This window comes from Lathamus discolor, chromosome Z (assembly GCF_037157495.1).
Source record: "Lathamus discolor isolate bLatDis1 chromosome Z, bLatDis1.hap1, whole genome shotgun sequence".
Classification (NCBI taxonomy): domain Eukaryota; kingdom Metazoa; phylum Chordata; class Aves; order Psittaciformes; family Psittacidae; genus Lathamus; species Lathamus discolor.
Genome location: NC_088909.1, coordinates 11,987,784 through 12,004,405, shown reverse-complemented (window position 1 = coordinate 12,004,405; position 16,622 = coordinate 11,987,784). Strand labels below are relative to the sequence as shown.

Sequence of the window (16,622 nt, the reverse complement as noted above, 5' to 3'; positions counted from 1 at the left end):
ATTCTTTCCATGAAGACCTCAATCTCCTTACACCACTAGCCAAGGTCATAAAAGACAGAAAATTCTAAATCCTGAGTAAGGAATTAGTACATAGAAATTCAGAATAAAGATCTCAATAGTTACTGATATTATTGTATGGGTGGTCTTAAGTTCGAGCAGCACCCTAGATACAAAGGAAATAATGAAAAATCTATTATCTCAAATAGAAAGTTGTAATCTAAACATATTTTGCCAAACTATGTCCTACATAAGTGCTGCAACAGGTTGTCAATCCTTCAGAACAGAAAGGCTGAAAGCCAGCTGAGCAATACAGAAAGAAGACGCTATCAATGTAAATTCAGTTCCAAATCGGCATTTTCACTTAGATCACAACACTGCATAAGCATCTCCCAAAAGGTTCACAATACCTTTAACTTCTCTTTCTGACCATTCATACTGATCAATCAGCATTGCTCTTCCATGGCTACTTTGTGGTTTGGTTTTGGTTATTTAACACCTTGAGGTATTTTTCCAGTACACCATGCAGTTACGCCAACCTGCCTCCTATCACTTTCTGGTTATAAAATTGGTTTATGTATTCATTAATAAAATTTCTTCAAATAGGACATTCTTATATTTGTTTGTTGTAGAATTCTTTAATTTGCTCTATCATCTACAGTAATCAAACATGTTGATCATGTATTCATTTCCTAAATTTTGACTTCACAGGAGATTATTCAAGACTAAAAGAAACAAACAACTCACAAAGATTATCAAATCATGAAGTCATTCTGGTTGGAAGGGACAACAGGAGAGGTCATCTCATCCAACCTGAGATCAGCATATATAAGACTTTGTGAAGTCAGGAAGTCAGGGAAAACGTTTTGAAGGATTACAAGCTACTGTATTTTCCTCAATGTCCATTAAAAACCACAACCAACATAAGAAACAAGCATCAAGATACACAGAAAACATGATTCATCAATATGTATTCATTGAATGAAGGGAACAGGTTAAAAAATAAATGCCTCTTTTTTTTTAATAAGCATTACTTTTTCAGTCTAAACATTTAAAGAGTATACACATTACGCAGAAGTTTGTGGAATATTTAACAATGTGAACAGTCACAAATTAAGAGTGAAAATGGGAGAGATTAAAGCAGCTACATTGAGAAACAAATTTCCGATATAAGCAAGGGTAGGTTATTTTTCGTGCGTTTTTTTTAATTTATTTTTTAAATACCTTTATTTATGAACATTGGTGGCACAAAATCAGGATGCTAAATCTCACCACTGAGCATTAACTTGTTCTGTATTATATCTTCAGAATATACAATAAATAACTATAGATAGTTATAGACAATAGATATAGATAATAGATAATAGATAATAGATAACTAATGGATAAACTTATTTGCAGTTTGATATGATATATATAATATTCAGCTATAAACAGGATGTTTTATCTATACCTGTATGCTCCTGAAAGAGTATTATCTTAGTTTAAAAATTCAGCCTTTGGAATTAAAGTTCAAAAGGAACAAGTCCAGAAGAACTGATAGCTAACAGAAGACAGCATGGATCAATAAAATAATGCACTTATATACAGAGAAGGAACACCAACAGGGACACACAGTATTTAAATTAAAATACATAAATGAACAAAACTTTTTTAAAGTAAGAGAAATCTAGTAACTCAGGAAGTAAGATGCCTAAAAAAAAAAAAAGAAAAAAATAAAAATCTGTAAGAGTTTACTGAATTGTGTTTAAAGACCAGAATTGCAGCCTAGGATTTTCAAATGGCACAGAAACCCTGGCATCTATTAAATTTCAAAGGCAATTGTGAAAATTATTTCACCATGTTATTTTGAAAATGTTAGCCATTGTCTCGTATATTCCCAAGAACTCCTCAAATTCGGAGCTGTATCTTAAAAACTGCAGGAGTATTCCAGCTGGATAGGTCTGTGTCATCACAGATAAGATAGCATGACTTAACTAATTTAAGTTGTAATGTCACAACATCTTTTTGTTATAAGAAAAAACAAAAAGTATTTATGAAACAGATTTAATGGAATTAAATAATTGTTTGAAGTCTATGAATTGTTTAGTAGTTTAAAAAAAATAGAGCAAAACAGATACCTTGGCAGCCTTCATCAAGATTTCCCTCTCTTGTTCATCTTTCCTTTGCTTTTCTAAACGCTCCAACTGTTCAAAGAACTTTAACTGTGATCGGACATCTGTAGACTGCTCATAACACTCATCATCCTGTAAAATATAATCAGTGTCTTATAAAGTGTTTTAATCAAGACTATGCATTTAAAGAAGACTATAGGTGCTGTAACTTAAAATGTTCCCATTGTACTAACAATAAAAAAAATAAAATTATGATTTTTTTTAAGCTCAGTGGAATGCAACCATCCTGTGCTTAATAATGCAGCTAAATTTAATTAATATCTAAGCAAACTAAAAAAACAAGGATTGATTTATCAGCAAGAGAGACATCAAAGAGTTAAAGCAAACACTAATTAAAAATCCTTAGGATCCTCAACTTAATTACTGAACAATCCTAGTTATAGCATATATGCCTGGTATTTGTACAATATACAGTACCTGTACTTGTACTCATCTTGAACTAGTAACAGACATGATCAAGATGCAGCATTAAAAAATAAAAGCATTACAGCTAAAAGTTCAGTTGAAAATAAGCCTACAATTACTATTAAAATAGAGGAACTTTGTGACAACTAAGAGCATGGAAGCTTTCCTCGGACCCAACAAACAGTAAGAATTTATGACAATCAACAGGGTGAACACTCAGAATGTCAGTCAGAACAATGTTATTCGCATTACTTCCATCATACTAATCTGCTTAAAATTCTCCTTTCTGACTGTAATGCTATGAATCAAAGAAAATCATTAACCAAGAAATATACAGAAGACAATGAAAATTGGAGACAACACTGTGGTTTTCCCCTAAGAACCTTTAAATGCATCTTTGGCTTAGCACAGGCTAAGCAAAGTGTTTTCTTCTCAGATGTCATCCTAGGGAGAAGGAAAGAAGGATTTAAACACTGCTGAAGCTGAAGAAGAATACTGGGAAGAAACAAAGATTTACTTTTAATCCAATATAGTAGAATGTATTTATCAATTGAAAGGAAAGACGTAAGTGCACACAGGCATAGTGGACTTTGGGGTTTTTTAAATCCATTTTTCTAACACAGTAATGTTCATTCTAGTCATAGATCCTAGTTAATTTTTCTCAAAAATGCCACATGTAATTAGTCCAACTGTGATTCAGTTTTGGGAAATAGGTGGGCAAAGGTACAGTCCAAAGTTTTTTGCCCAGGCTTTCACTCAAGGTTATAAACAATCAAACAAAAAAAACCCCAAGCAAAAGAGCCCCAAACCAGAGCTATTCAATGTACATATATGCTGAAGAAATCTAAACACAGCTTAGACACAACATACATCAACAGTTATTGCAATCTTGCTTTTACACCAGTTTAATAGCTATTAGCATCTTATTTAGGATATTTCAAATTTATCAATAAAGATGTTTGCTTTATTTGAACTACAAGCTGGTTTGCAGAGTATTACTTAAAATTCCTCCCTGGTTTAATATATCTAAATAATTCTAATTTCTTTAAGAATTCAATCACTAACAATGGGATCACGTAGCATTTTATCTTGAAATGTTCTTTTTAAACAGAGCATAATTGTTTAATTACAGTGCAGAATTTGCAACTGAAATTTATTTGCTGGTTTAAGAGAGATTGGTAGCTTTCGTAAAAATTAATATTTGTCACAGACAAGGATATGTAAATTTACCATAGATTGCTTTATATCGAAACAATTTTGATCCAACTGAAGGATACCTTGGTCAGAAAAAGAGACATCAAGAATCAACAATCTTAGTCACAAGCGATGAACAGAAATAGCTTAACAGATGCTCCATACTAGACACTTTAGCAGAGAAGATGAAAACATAATTCTGTCATACAGAAGTAAGACAGATCTGGCAAAGTGTGCTATCATCCCACACCACCTTCTATTTGCTGAGATGGACAAACCTGCCTTTAAAACACACTTTGCACAGAGAATGACACAAAATATCTACCATATGTTATGAAAAAACAGCATCACACCGCATCATTCTGTAACATACGGAATATCTTTCTTTGTACACTTACTTTGTACGATTCCATCCGGTGCTGGGTTATCACTGTTACTTTTTCTATCACTGTTTTTAATCTGGTTTGTGTTGCAAGAGAAATAAAAGTAACCACTTCAGCTGGAACATCAGTAATTCCAAGTTTATTAGCTAAAGCAAAAAGGAAACAAAAGAAAATTAGCTTACCCCCCATAAAAAAAAAAAGACACCTTCTAAAGAACATAAAGTCACAACTTCATATTCCTGAATAGTAAAATCCACAGCAGTGCATTTATATGGCTTTGGTGATACATTCATGACCCTTTGAAAAGAGGTGTGACTACACTTCAAAGTTTGAAAGCAATATCGGAGCTTTTTTTTTTAAACCACTTAGAAATTTAAGCATAAGAGATCTTACCGAAGCTTATCCTTGTAAATTAAAATAAAGCATAAACACTTTGAATTCTGAGTTGTTCTACAAAAGACAAAGCAATTCCTTTATTTTCAGAAGCAATAGCGCAGATTAATTTCAGTGTCAATGAGATGAGGCTGCAGCCCAAAGCATACTGTTGCTTACATACTTTAGCCTATGCTACTGGCATACAAGTGATAATAAAAATTGTTTAGGGAAAAAAACTATTAATTAAACACAAACAAATAAAGTCATATTAACAACAGTTATTAAGAAACACCAGTCATCCCCCAAACACTGCTAAAAGTCACATTTGTAGTTATTTGTATATTTGGTATTTTGTGCTAAGTTTATATGAAAAGCAAACTCTCTACAGTCTAATGTATTAATATATTAAGAAAACACCTGAGCTATGGAAACAAGATTATGGGTAACTCATAAGAATTCCTAAATGCATCAAAATAATTCCTAAATTTGTAGATATTAATCTAAGCTGTACTCCTACAAAGACATAGACGTAAGTAGTGCCAGTGGGACAGTATTCTGGATAGAAAACTCTGCGTACACACACACAAATATATGTATATATATATATAAAAAATACATATTAAAAAATCAGCAGTTGCATTTTGTACGGATTCTTGGACTTGACCCACCATAGGGGGGGTTAACACTCTGATGACACTGAATCGGTTTTCCACAAGACTTTTAAAACCGCTTGCGAATATGCTTTTGATAACGTACAAAAGAGCACAGGAAATCCGCTTGAGAATATTGTGGAACGCATTTCCTGAGTGGCTAATTACAAAAGTAATCCTCATGTGCGAGACGGTTCCCTGAGCTCATACAAACCTGAGAGGCTTAAGAACGAGTATTTGTTTTGCAAGGCATTTTGTGGCCAAATTCCAGATCAAGAAACTGTCGCACGTCTAAAAAATGAGGGCGAACAAATGAGCAGCGGTCTTACGGGGATGTACACGTCTGTTATTTCCATGATGTGATCTGAGGCGAGCTGGCAGCGTTCACCATCACCCTGGGCTTCTGTCAGCGCCGGGCTGCGGCCGCTCCATCAACGGGGCGGGCGGTGGGAGCCGACACCGCCGGCTGGGGGCGCTGCGGCGGCCCCGCTGAGGCAACGCCGAAAGCCTGGAGCGGTCGTGGATGCCGCGGCCCTCCCTCGCCCGTCTCCCCTTCATCTTCTGATCCGTGGTGTCTACTTCAATGCGTGTTTTATTGCATCACCACAGCATGCCACTCCCGCGCTTCCCAGCGCCCTGTGCCATGTAATTCCGATATGAACAACTTCAAAGAGTCATGAAGAAAATTATCTCTTCAGCTAACTCAAGCCACCACCGACCCCACACCGCACGCGTTACCTGAAGGATTTTAGCAATATGCACATACGCTTTTTAACTGATTTCTGCTTTATCGTGGAAATAAATTACATCTTTCTTGGCGCCCAATTTGTCTCCTGTAATAGAGATGGAACTCCGCTGAAGTTGCTGAGAGCTGAACATGTAATGGAAAGCAGACGTACACATTCAGATCCCTGCGCTGCAACTGTTACTCATGCAAATTAAGTCCTTGAAGTCGGTAAGACTATTCATATTGGAACAAGCTATATGTGCAAGTCAGACTTGCAATATCAAGGCCTACCTGAGCATGCACCATTGTATTATGCAAAGATGTGTAAGCAAAGCTATCAAAAAACCCTAGTCTGAAAGGTAAAACGCAAGTAAGAAGGGAAATTTAATTAACTAGTATCCAGAAAACAGGTTTGAGATGAAATATTCTGCTGAGTATTCCAGGTAAGGGTATGAATGAGTAGTTGTTACAATAATAATTCTTTGAATTTCAGCAGTGCAACGACAGCTACCAAACTGAACACACATAATCCTCTCACAGTGGCGAACTATCACCACTTTGGGCTTTCCACAATAAAGGTTTTCCTAATTTTAAAGACTTTTGTTCTAAGTAAATTCAACCATTATAGGGTTTGTGGCTGATTCAGCTAATCAGAAATCCACCCCATAATCAAGGGACTATTCTCTGAGATGACTAGTTCCTAAAGATTCTTGTCCTATAACCTCATCATCAGCCTCTTCAATATCCCAGTAAGTTTCTACTCCTGAAACCCCTCAACACAGTATTTTAAAGTTCAGAAAACTACCCAGAGGCCAGTTATAAACGTAGTCCCTCAGGAGTGTGTGCTGGGACTTTGCCTTTTTTATATGTGTCTCAGGGACCTGGAGGAGGAATACACGAAGCACCCCCCATCAAGTCTGCAGCTGGCACTACACTGAGCAGTGCCAGTCAGAAGGAACTGATGAGCAGCCAACTGGAACTTCATGAAATTCTAGAAGGACAAATGCAAAGGAATTAACTCTATGCCACAATATGGGCTATGAGCTTCCCATCAGAGCCGCAGCACTAATGCAAAGCACACGAGTCTGGTGGTCAGGAGGCTAACCAGGATTCAACAGTGCATCCTGGCAACAATGAAGACTAACAGCACAGTAATCCGTATCAACAGCAAAATGGTAGATCAACAGTAACCAGTACATCAAGGGAACAAATTATTCCTTTAAATTCAGCCCACATCTAGAATACTGCAGTCAATTTTGGGTCACCCTGTATGCCTTGAAAACACTTAAATCCCCAGAAGTCACCAAGACAATTATGGGGTTGGAGCATATGACTTATATGAGGATGATCTGAGGGTTCTTTAGCCTACAGAAGTCTTAAGGAAGAGGTCATTGAGAAGATTTAGCCAGACTCTTTATTGAGGATCCCTGAATGAAATAAATTAAGAAACTGAAACAGTAGAGGTTCTGACTGCATATGGAGAAGAATTCCTCATTAGGAAGATGATTAAGTACTGGCACACTTTGCACAAAAAAGCTGTAGACTCTCACACCTTCGAGGTTTTTAAGACTCAGCCAGACAATGCCCTAAGCAACGCTGGCTGTATTTAATGTTGACCCAGCTTAAAGCAAAAGGTTGGGCTAGATGACCACTCAAGTTCTCTTCCAACCTGAGCAATTCAGTGATCCCTGTCCTCTTGCATAGCTCCAGCTTCTTCCTATGTTCCTCATTGCACAATGTCCCAGCTTCCTCATGTATCTACGATCACCCCCTGGTATGCCTCCTAGTACATATTTGTCCAGCTTGCTAGCTGGGCACAGCCTGCTCAGCCTGACGACAGCCTGAGTAGTCTGTACAACAGCACTGATTGGTAGCCAAGCAAAACAAAGAAAAAGGTTCATTTCCCCCTCAACTGGGACGCACGGAGCAGCTATCTAGCTGATGATTTATCAATGGATTCAAAAGTTACCTGAAGGGATAGAGAAGGCAGATGAATAGAATGTTCAATCATTTAAAGCCAGCTTTCTCTGGAAAACAGGCTAAGAAAGAAAGAAACAAAACAAATTTCCCCCCCAAAAAATGAACTGGTGTCAAGAAGCCAGACTACAAAAAAACCCAAAAAGACACTTTTTTAAAAAGTCAGCTTGTCATGCACAACATTTATCATGCGTGGAAGCATCATCACCTCTTCCCTGCTATAAATAACATTAGTTAAAACCCTGCTAGCATAATGTGTCAGAAGCAGGGTGCATTCCAAAGCTGTATACTACATGACGATTTGGCGCACTACTTCAATAGCTGAATTGTATTTGGGGCAAGGATGGGAAAATTACCAATCTCATCTATGCTTGAAAAGGCTGGCCTGCTTACACTTTCATAAACAGTCATGCATGCCCCTTTTACTGATCCGCTGACCTAAGAGAAGTTCTCATACCACTGTTTACAGATCATCATCTTTTGCTTTGTTCTACTCAGAGAAAATGCCAAGCAGAAACTGAATCTATGTAAAGGGCTGAAACCGCTACTTTCTAGATATTTCTGTATTGCAGTCTTAGGTTGTTTCTTGGCTTCTGTTTCCTTTGCTGCTGCATTTCCTCCTTAGTTTAATCTCATTTATAAAAAGCAAACTGGAATTCTGTCTGCCATCAAAGGAAAATAATGCTGATCTCTAACTAGGAAATTCCTGAGATATTCTTCTAATCTGTGTAATTACTTTTCACAGTTTTAATATCATCAAGTGAGATGAAAGAAAGGCTTCTCTTCCCTTTGCAAGTTTCCCTAGCCTGATGATGATGATAAATATATAATTTTAAGAAGTGTATATACACATATATAATACTATCTATACTTAACTGCATCACAAAACACAAATAGCGTCAATATATTATTCATCTTTCTAACCAGATCACTAGACAGTGGCTTAATCTACAGGTATTTTTATTTAGGTCCCAGCATTCTGGATTCCAGTCTTAATTGCACTATCTGACCAATGCAATAGTAAGTCATAATATTTGCACTTACATATATAAAGAAACATAAAACCCTAAGAGAAAATCAGGATTAAATAAAAAAACCTCCCACCTTAGTTCTACCAACAAACTGCTACAATATGTCTTTGCTTAATAAAAGTTGAACTTTTTTCCAACTTTTAGGTGACCTTCTTAATGTGCTTTAAGTTCAATAATGCGTCCCTCTTAATTTGTAGCTTTACGACCAAAATTCTTCACTTAAAACAGAAGAAGCCATAGACTTGAAAGTAAAACATCAAAATACATGCAATTTTGCAAAATGTTGCTTGCTTTTAAATAATGAATGTTAAATTTAGACATTTTTGATAACAAGTATATGCTTCAATTTCATAAAACTGCGTTAGCAATACAATTCAGAACTTTTCCTAGAGCTATGATAAAAACATCATCAAGGATAAAAACAAAAATTAAGCTAGAGCAAAGCAATGCTCCAAGCAATAATTTTAACCATTCTTTCCACTTAAATTTGAGGTTTTGTATTTTTAAAGACATAACTAAGGTCACATTCTTCATTCAAGTGTTCTCGCCAGATCTCTACTACACCAGAGCTGTACAAGACCATCAAGAATTGATGACTGATTGCATGAACACGTCAATTCTTCGTGGCATGACTCAGTTTCAACACATCATCAGAGGCATCAAAATCAACAAAAAAGCAGTCAGTTGAGTCACACTATCCTATATGAGGGACATAAAGTATAACGAATCAATACCCCCAAACTAAGCAAATTTCTAATCTGCCAAATACTTACAGAACAACATGAAAAGCCTACGTACATATGAATTCTTAATTACATGTTTGGAAACTTTAATAGCAAACCACGGTTCAATCAGCATTTAATAAAGATCTACAGTATACAAGATGACATGCAAAGGAAGTGTAAGTTTTGGAATTATTTTTTTGCTACAAATAAACTATAGTCTATTTAAAAGTTTAAGATATTGCAACAGAGTTTCTATAAAGTTAGAACTTGTATGTAAGTTCCAAAAACCTTGAGGGGAAAAAACATTCAGCAATATTATTCTGATATTGGCATATGTGTCACTACCACAAGATTGTTTTTTACAAACATAAAAGCACCTAAACCTTGTCATTGAAAACTTTCAGGTCCCAAGAAGTGAAAATTCTGAGAGTGCTATCATCTGCTTAGATACCTGAAAGGTACTCACTTTGCTGCACTTTAAAAGTTTAATTATATTTTATTGATCAAACAAGCTGAAATAAATCGTAAGAAGAGTACTGCCCTATTTGAGAAGCAGAAGAAAAATACCATCTTTGCAGATAGGCTTTCAAAGAATCAAAAAGTTACTTTAATAATTTATACTTTAAGAGGACTGACAGGATTGAGATCAAAGATAAAAAAATTATTTGTAAAACATCAGGTCTGACTGATTATTGATGTGATAAATTATTGAGTGCCTGTATATAAAATGGCTTTACGTTTACACTTAAAACACAAAAACCCTGAAGAACTGGTTTTAAACAGTTAAACAGCATTGTATTTACAGCTTGAATTTGTCTTGTCCTTCAGCAGAAACACTGGGAGAATGCATAATTAGTCTCTATTTGCCCTAATCACAGGTCAGACAGAAACGGAGAAAGCACTCTCTACTATTATCTTAAAACCAGGAGCAATTTCTTAAAGAACTTATTTCATGCTATAGTTCTACGCATGAAATACTGGCCCAAGGTGCAACTGGAACCAGACTTCCTAGGTGTAGACCTCTTCTCCTATTACAGATGGCTTGCATACTACCTAATAGAAACAAATCAGGAAAGTTCATCTCCCTTGAATCTGGGACATGATTTGTTTAAACTTTTATTTAACCTCAATGACATAAGATGTAGCATAATGCAACGTGGATGTATCCGGTCATATCTACCTATCTCATCCGCACAGCACAGCAAGTACTAGGCTGTGTCTTGGATTGCATCTCCAACTGTAGGCTTGAGCCCCATTCCCCTTTTAACCCGAACAGAACCAGTAGAGTTTTACATGACTCGCAGCATAAGGGAAACTAATGATTTTACAGATCTACTGTAGTTGTTAGCAGTGAGATATTCAAAACATCTTAATCTCTAAAATTAGATGCAATTAAATACGTGATCAGCTAAGTAGTCACTGTTCAAGACTTACACGACACAGGAACTTCCGGAGACTAACAGCTGAAAAAGATATTGGGGAAAGGAGAGAACAGTACACCTAAAACTAGAGATTTCTATTTCTAGTTAGAAACTAGGTATTTCTATGTCGTAAGACACATCGTATGTGGTCTCTACAGAAAGCAGGTCATGAAACCAACACAAGCTATAGGTACTTCGTCCAAAACTACTGCATTAATAGTTCTAAACTGAGCAACAGCATTTAAGTATCAGGCTGATGAGACACAAAGGCAGAACAACTCTAGTACTAAGAGCCCTTGAGATCCTGGGGATCCACAAACATAATTACTGAACTTGCCACAACCTAATCAGGTGCTACTTAAGAACAGGGTACATCTCCCATATAGCATTCATATTGCTATCAAAGGGAAAGCCCCACCTTAAATGTTAAGCTACAGAACAGGGAATGTTTCTGTTTTCAGTCCTTTAACTAAAAGCTTCACTTTAAGTCTTTCTAGCTGAATGCATAAATAATTAAATAAATGTGGACTTGCTGTACCGTTAAGCCTGTCTGGTGCTGGAAGACAGAATGAAGAAAGGAGAAACCATAAAACCTTAGTTGCTCTCTTCACAAAAACAGTCAATCCAAATGAAAAAAAAACAAAAACAAAGTAAAAAAAAAACCAACCAGTCAATCTCTGAGGAACCTATAACCTGGAGTGCATTTGGCGAAGCCACGAGCTACAGATTATTTCCTGCCAAACTAGAGAGAATGAGTGCCAAGTGATTTGAGATTTGGTAGATGATTCCCTCCAGCAGGCAAAAACCAACACCCCTCTGTGAGGGGCAGAAGGCCAAGATACATTCCATAGTTCCAAACCAGCTCCAAAGTGGGACGGGAAAGTTTTTCTAAAACTTTTCAACACTACCAGTTCTCATTCATAGGTAATAAACTGACTTTGTTAAAAGAAAATGACTTATCACTATGTAATTGAATTTACAAAATAACAGAAGACCCAACATGAATTACTTCAGTAATCTTGTTTGTAAAAGAATACTGAACTGTGAGCATGGTGAGGCATCAGAACACGTCGTTCAAAGAAGTGGTAAATGCTCAAGGCCAGGTTGGACAAAGCCTTGGGCGATGTGGTCTAGTGTGAGGTGTCCCTGCCCCTGGCAGGGGAGTTGGAACTCGATGATCTTAAGGTTCTTTCCAACCCAAACCATTCTATGATTTCTCCTCTCACAGGATAAAAACTACCCTCATGAGCCAGCTTACGGATAAAAGTGGGAGGTCTTCTTGAGAACTCTAACTTGCTGGGTGCAGTATTTGTTCTATGCTTTCTTCAGAAAAACCATCTTATCTATCCTCTCTATTAGGTCAGAATGGAATTTACCTCCTATAAATTTTTCAAATGAAGTTTTGAACCTGCAACATCTTAAAACAAAGTCCCATAACTTCACTACCCTCCCTGCAAAAAAAAAAACAAACCCAAAACCAACAACAACAAACCAATCAACCCACCCATTTTTTTTTCAACTTTTACCTTCTAATTTAATTTTGTATCCCTAATTCTTGTACAGGGGAAACCAGAAACATGGGGGTCATACATACCGGTGTAATTATTTTAACACAAGAGAACCAGAGAAATAGTTAGACCCATGCAAAATCTATGTATAACGCAGTCCAAAATGTCTGATCTTATTTTCTGTGCCAATTCAGAGCTCTTATTCAAGTTGGTGGGATTTGAGGCAGGAAAAAAATTAATTCATCAAGCAGAAAAAGAACTTCTCAAGAATCCTACTTAACCCTACTTATACAACGAATGGCTTTTTTTTTGGATGAAAGGCATGCAAGAATGACAAAAAAAAAAATAAATAAAAGCTTTCACTTTTCTAAGAATTCTCAACCAGGTGGGTAAGTCGGGGAAACCCACACATAATTCATAATTTTTGGCAAAAAGAAAGAACTAATTTGAGAAGAGGTCTGACTTAAAATACATGTAACCAGACAATCCAGTTTTCAAAATTCTGTCTCTAACCCAGATAATTAAGCACCTGAAAGGTAGCTATTAATCATCCCTAAAGAGTCTTTTTATTATCCCTAGTGGTTTTTCTCAACTAGAACCAAGCTAGTCACCAAACAACATTATGTACAGGTATGTGGAAGCCTGGAAAATGGAAGGAGTTGCCACAAATCATGGAAGTGTAAACATATAAATAGCGCATCTGTGTGAAGAGAATACCTGATATTCAGATAGCAAGGAAGCCTTACATCTTATCAGACAGGACAGAAAAAAATGTAAACTCTGAAGGAACAGAAGCTATTACTATTGATCTTTTCTCCATTTTTTTCTGTAACTAAACTGTATATTACCTAGTTTCTCCAAATTCAGGATCTCAACACACTAAGGAAACATCCTTAATTTTGATGTTTAATTCCTTCTCCTTTAACAACTCCTCTTTAAGGTTACTTTTGTGCAATTGCACATATATATCCTAAAAAAACTGGAAGGTGATGAAGCTATTAAAAAGGAGGAACTGAATGTCAAAGAACCTTCAGGAAATACATCCAGATCCTAACCTATGAGCCCAGTAACCTGTGCTGCACCACCTGTACAGTGTGAAGAAAATGTAAAAGACAGAGGAGGGATGAGAACTGAAACAGGTGCAGGTCTCAACAAGTCAAATGAGAATATACAAATTACAGTAATAGGATTTTTTTTTAATCTTAGTTTTCTCCATACAAAGATATAATACAACATAGTAAGCGTCTCCAGACACATTCAAGAACATCTACGAATAAACACAGAGTTACTGTACAGAACTGGAAAATATGTTCTCTGGTTTTATGAATAATAGTACATGCTTCAGTGCACTTTTGTTTGGGTACTCATTACAGAGCCAAATCAAAAGAGATTGTTAGAGGGACCAGATGAGAAAGAGCTAATATGGCAACCATGCCAGGTAAGAGTCCTTATGAAAGCAACAGTGAAGTTGTTATCTGGGGATTTAGCTCCTACCTGTTTTCATGCAGGCTAGACGAATGTGCTTCTCGGGCTAAACCCAAGATCATGTAGCATAGTCCTCACAGTAACAGAACACGCTCTCAATCGCATCCACACAATTACAAAAAATACCAGGTATATGAATCTGCCTGTATGCTGCTGCCCTTTTATAGCAACTTCTGCAAACAATGCAGGCTTTCCTCCCTCTTCCTCCCCCAGAGAAACTACCTCTCTGTCACTATAGAAGTCCTATTGGTAACATGCTGTCCACTCATGTCCTGATGAGAGGTAGACGATGACCCTCAACATAAGTGTCATCTTACGGAGGTGTCAGCCAGAAAGGAAATTTGGAAGGATACCAGAAGGGTAGAACAAAGACCTTAACCTGAATTTCAAAATGTCAGCATCTTCACCTCTGTATGTCCACGATTAGAAAAATGTCAAGATCAGGAAATTGTGCCACATTCATTAACACCAAATCTGTGCATCGCTGGATCACCCTCCACTACAAAGTTTTTCAGATCAGACATGGTCATTTGATTTTGTTAAAATACATAGCTGTAGCTCACAATAGTTGACACTGAAATTGCACATCAAAGTACAAGAACAGATTGTGGTACCTCATCTAGCACAACCTCCGGTGTTACAGCTACGTCTCAAAAACAAACACCCTTTCATTACCAGTGGAATGTATTTGTACCAGTTTACACTTTACAACATTTGTCTGTGGCTTACTGAACACTGGACACTGCAAAACTGGTTAAACCATACACAAACCCTCTCCAAGTTACAACCACTGAAAAAAAATCCCAAAAAACCCAGTCAAATTGGCAATGAGTTATAGTAGAATCTGGACTTTATATGCAGTAGACTCAGCAACATGAAGGAGGCTAACAAATTCAATTTAAACTCATGGGAAGGAAAGACTAAAGTGAAGTTTATGAGGTTTTCAATACTTTTAATAAATGTAAGAAATTAAAACATTACGACCTTAGTATAAGCAGCAGGATTGCCAAATAAACATAATGAACAATTTCAATACACTTCAGAATATATTACCTTTTACTTTTCCCCCTTATATGATCCTTGAAGATGCTGCTCACTGATCAATGACTTCCTCCTCCACAAAGATGTTCCAACATGTGTTGATAGTTTGGGACATTAGTACCACCTCTAGAGCATGGAGTTTGCCTATAGGGATAAGGTAAATCAGCTTTATTACAATATTTAACAGTTCTCTAAGGTTTTCTTTTTATTGTTCTTATTTTACATCCAACATGTATTACCAGAAATCTCTTTATGAGATGGACTTTATAAATTAATCTGGTAGAGAATGCATCTCCACAGAATGATGATCTTAATTTTGCTCTCCTTTGCAGAGAGACCAAGATCTTTGAGCCATTCAATTCCCACATACAAACTTATTTTGAGGCTGGGCAACATATTTCGGTAGGCCCTGAAGGCTGGAACTGCCTTCCAGAAATAGCAAGACCTTTTCAAGAAGGCTCTTCCACTACATTCATAAAACAGAAACAAGGTATTCTGCTGAAAACAAAACTTGAACTCTCCAAATATTTCTGGGAGCAAGTATTAGGTTCAAGCTCTCAGTTCAACTGGAGTAAAACCTTTGAAAATGATGCCTGAAACAGCTTTATTTTCATAAATAATCGTATTTTGAACAGATCTAAATTTAATTTGAGAAATTACTGTTTGATGAAATAACACTAGTTCTGGCACTTAAAGGTGATACTGCTAAAAGCATAACTCTGATTCTGTAGTGTCGCAGAACCAGTAAGATTAATAAAAAGAAAACCTCAGAAATACACAAAAATATTGAACAGAAGCTGCCCTACCTTTCACAGAAAGGCAGACTCCAAGCTCTCAGATGGTACTGAATTTATCATTCCAACACATGTTGGGACATCATGTAAAACAGGAAGTCTGATCATGGACCTATTAAAGAAAGAACAATACAGTTTAACATTCTGCTGAAATATTTACTGGTTATGTTTATTTGGCAATACTGCTGCTGATACTAAGACAGAATCACAGAATCATAGAACAGTTAGGGTTGGAAAAGGCCTTGCAATCACCTAGCTCCAACCCCCTGCCACAGGCATTAGGGTCATTAGGACAGTGTACAACTTCAAAATGTTATGCTTATGAACAAGTACATGTCAGAACTATCTCCAAACACAATCAAGATTTATGTCCAGAAGTACTTAAGGAGATCACTCTGATAGAAAGATGCTGGTAGAAAAACTGATCTTAAAAGAATGTTTCAGTTTGAAGACAAATCAACTCATGGATACAAAGTTAAAAGTCAACAATGAAAATGACCGAGTCACATCAACAAAAAGTGCAGTGAAAACAAAAGATTACATTCACAGTCAATACAACAGCTCAGAATTTCAGAACCCACAGCTGTAACATAAGCAGCTATAGAAACCCTCTGAAGTAAACCAACCAGAGAAGTAAGTGTACTTTCATGTTAGAACTGCTCTGTATATGAAACAGCAATCATCAATAGTACAGTTTCATCTCATTCAAACATAAGCACAACTGTTGACAAACAG

The 16,622-nt window shown here is 36.5% G+C and overlaps 1 protein-coding gene across 1 annotated transcript in view; it reads right to left on the bottom strand.

Moving 5' to 3' along the window:
- The window catches only part of LOC136004778 (transcription initiation factor TFIID subunit 4-like), a 147,664-nt gene that overhangs the window by 82,460 nt on the left and 48,582 nt on the right, over positions 1 to 16,622 (bottom strand). Inside the window, exons 11-12 of the mRNA XM_065661619.1 lie at positions 4,169 to 4,299; positions 2,118 to 2,243 (exon numbers count right to left, since the gene is read on the bottom strand). Of these exons, the coding sequence (XP_065517691.1) occupies positions 2,118 to 2,243; positions 4,169 to 4,299 (257 nt within the window). The remainder of the gene's footprint in view (positions 1 to 2,117; positions 2,244 to 4,168; positions 4,300 to 16,622) is intronic.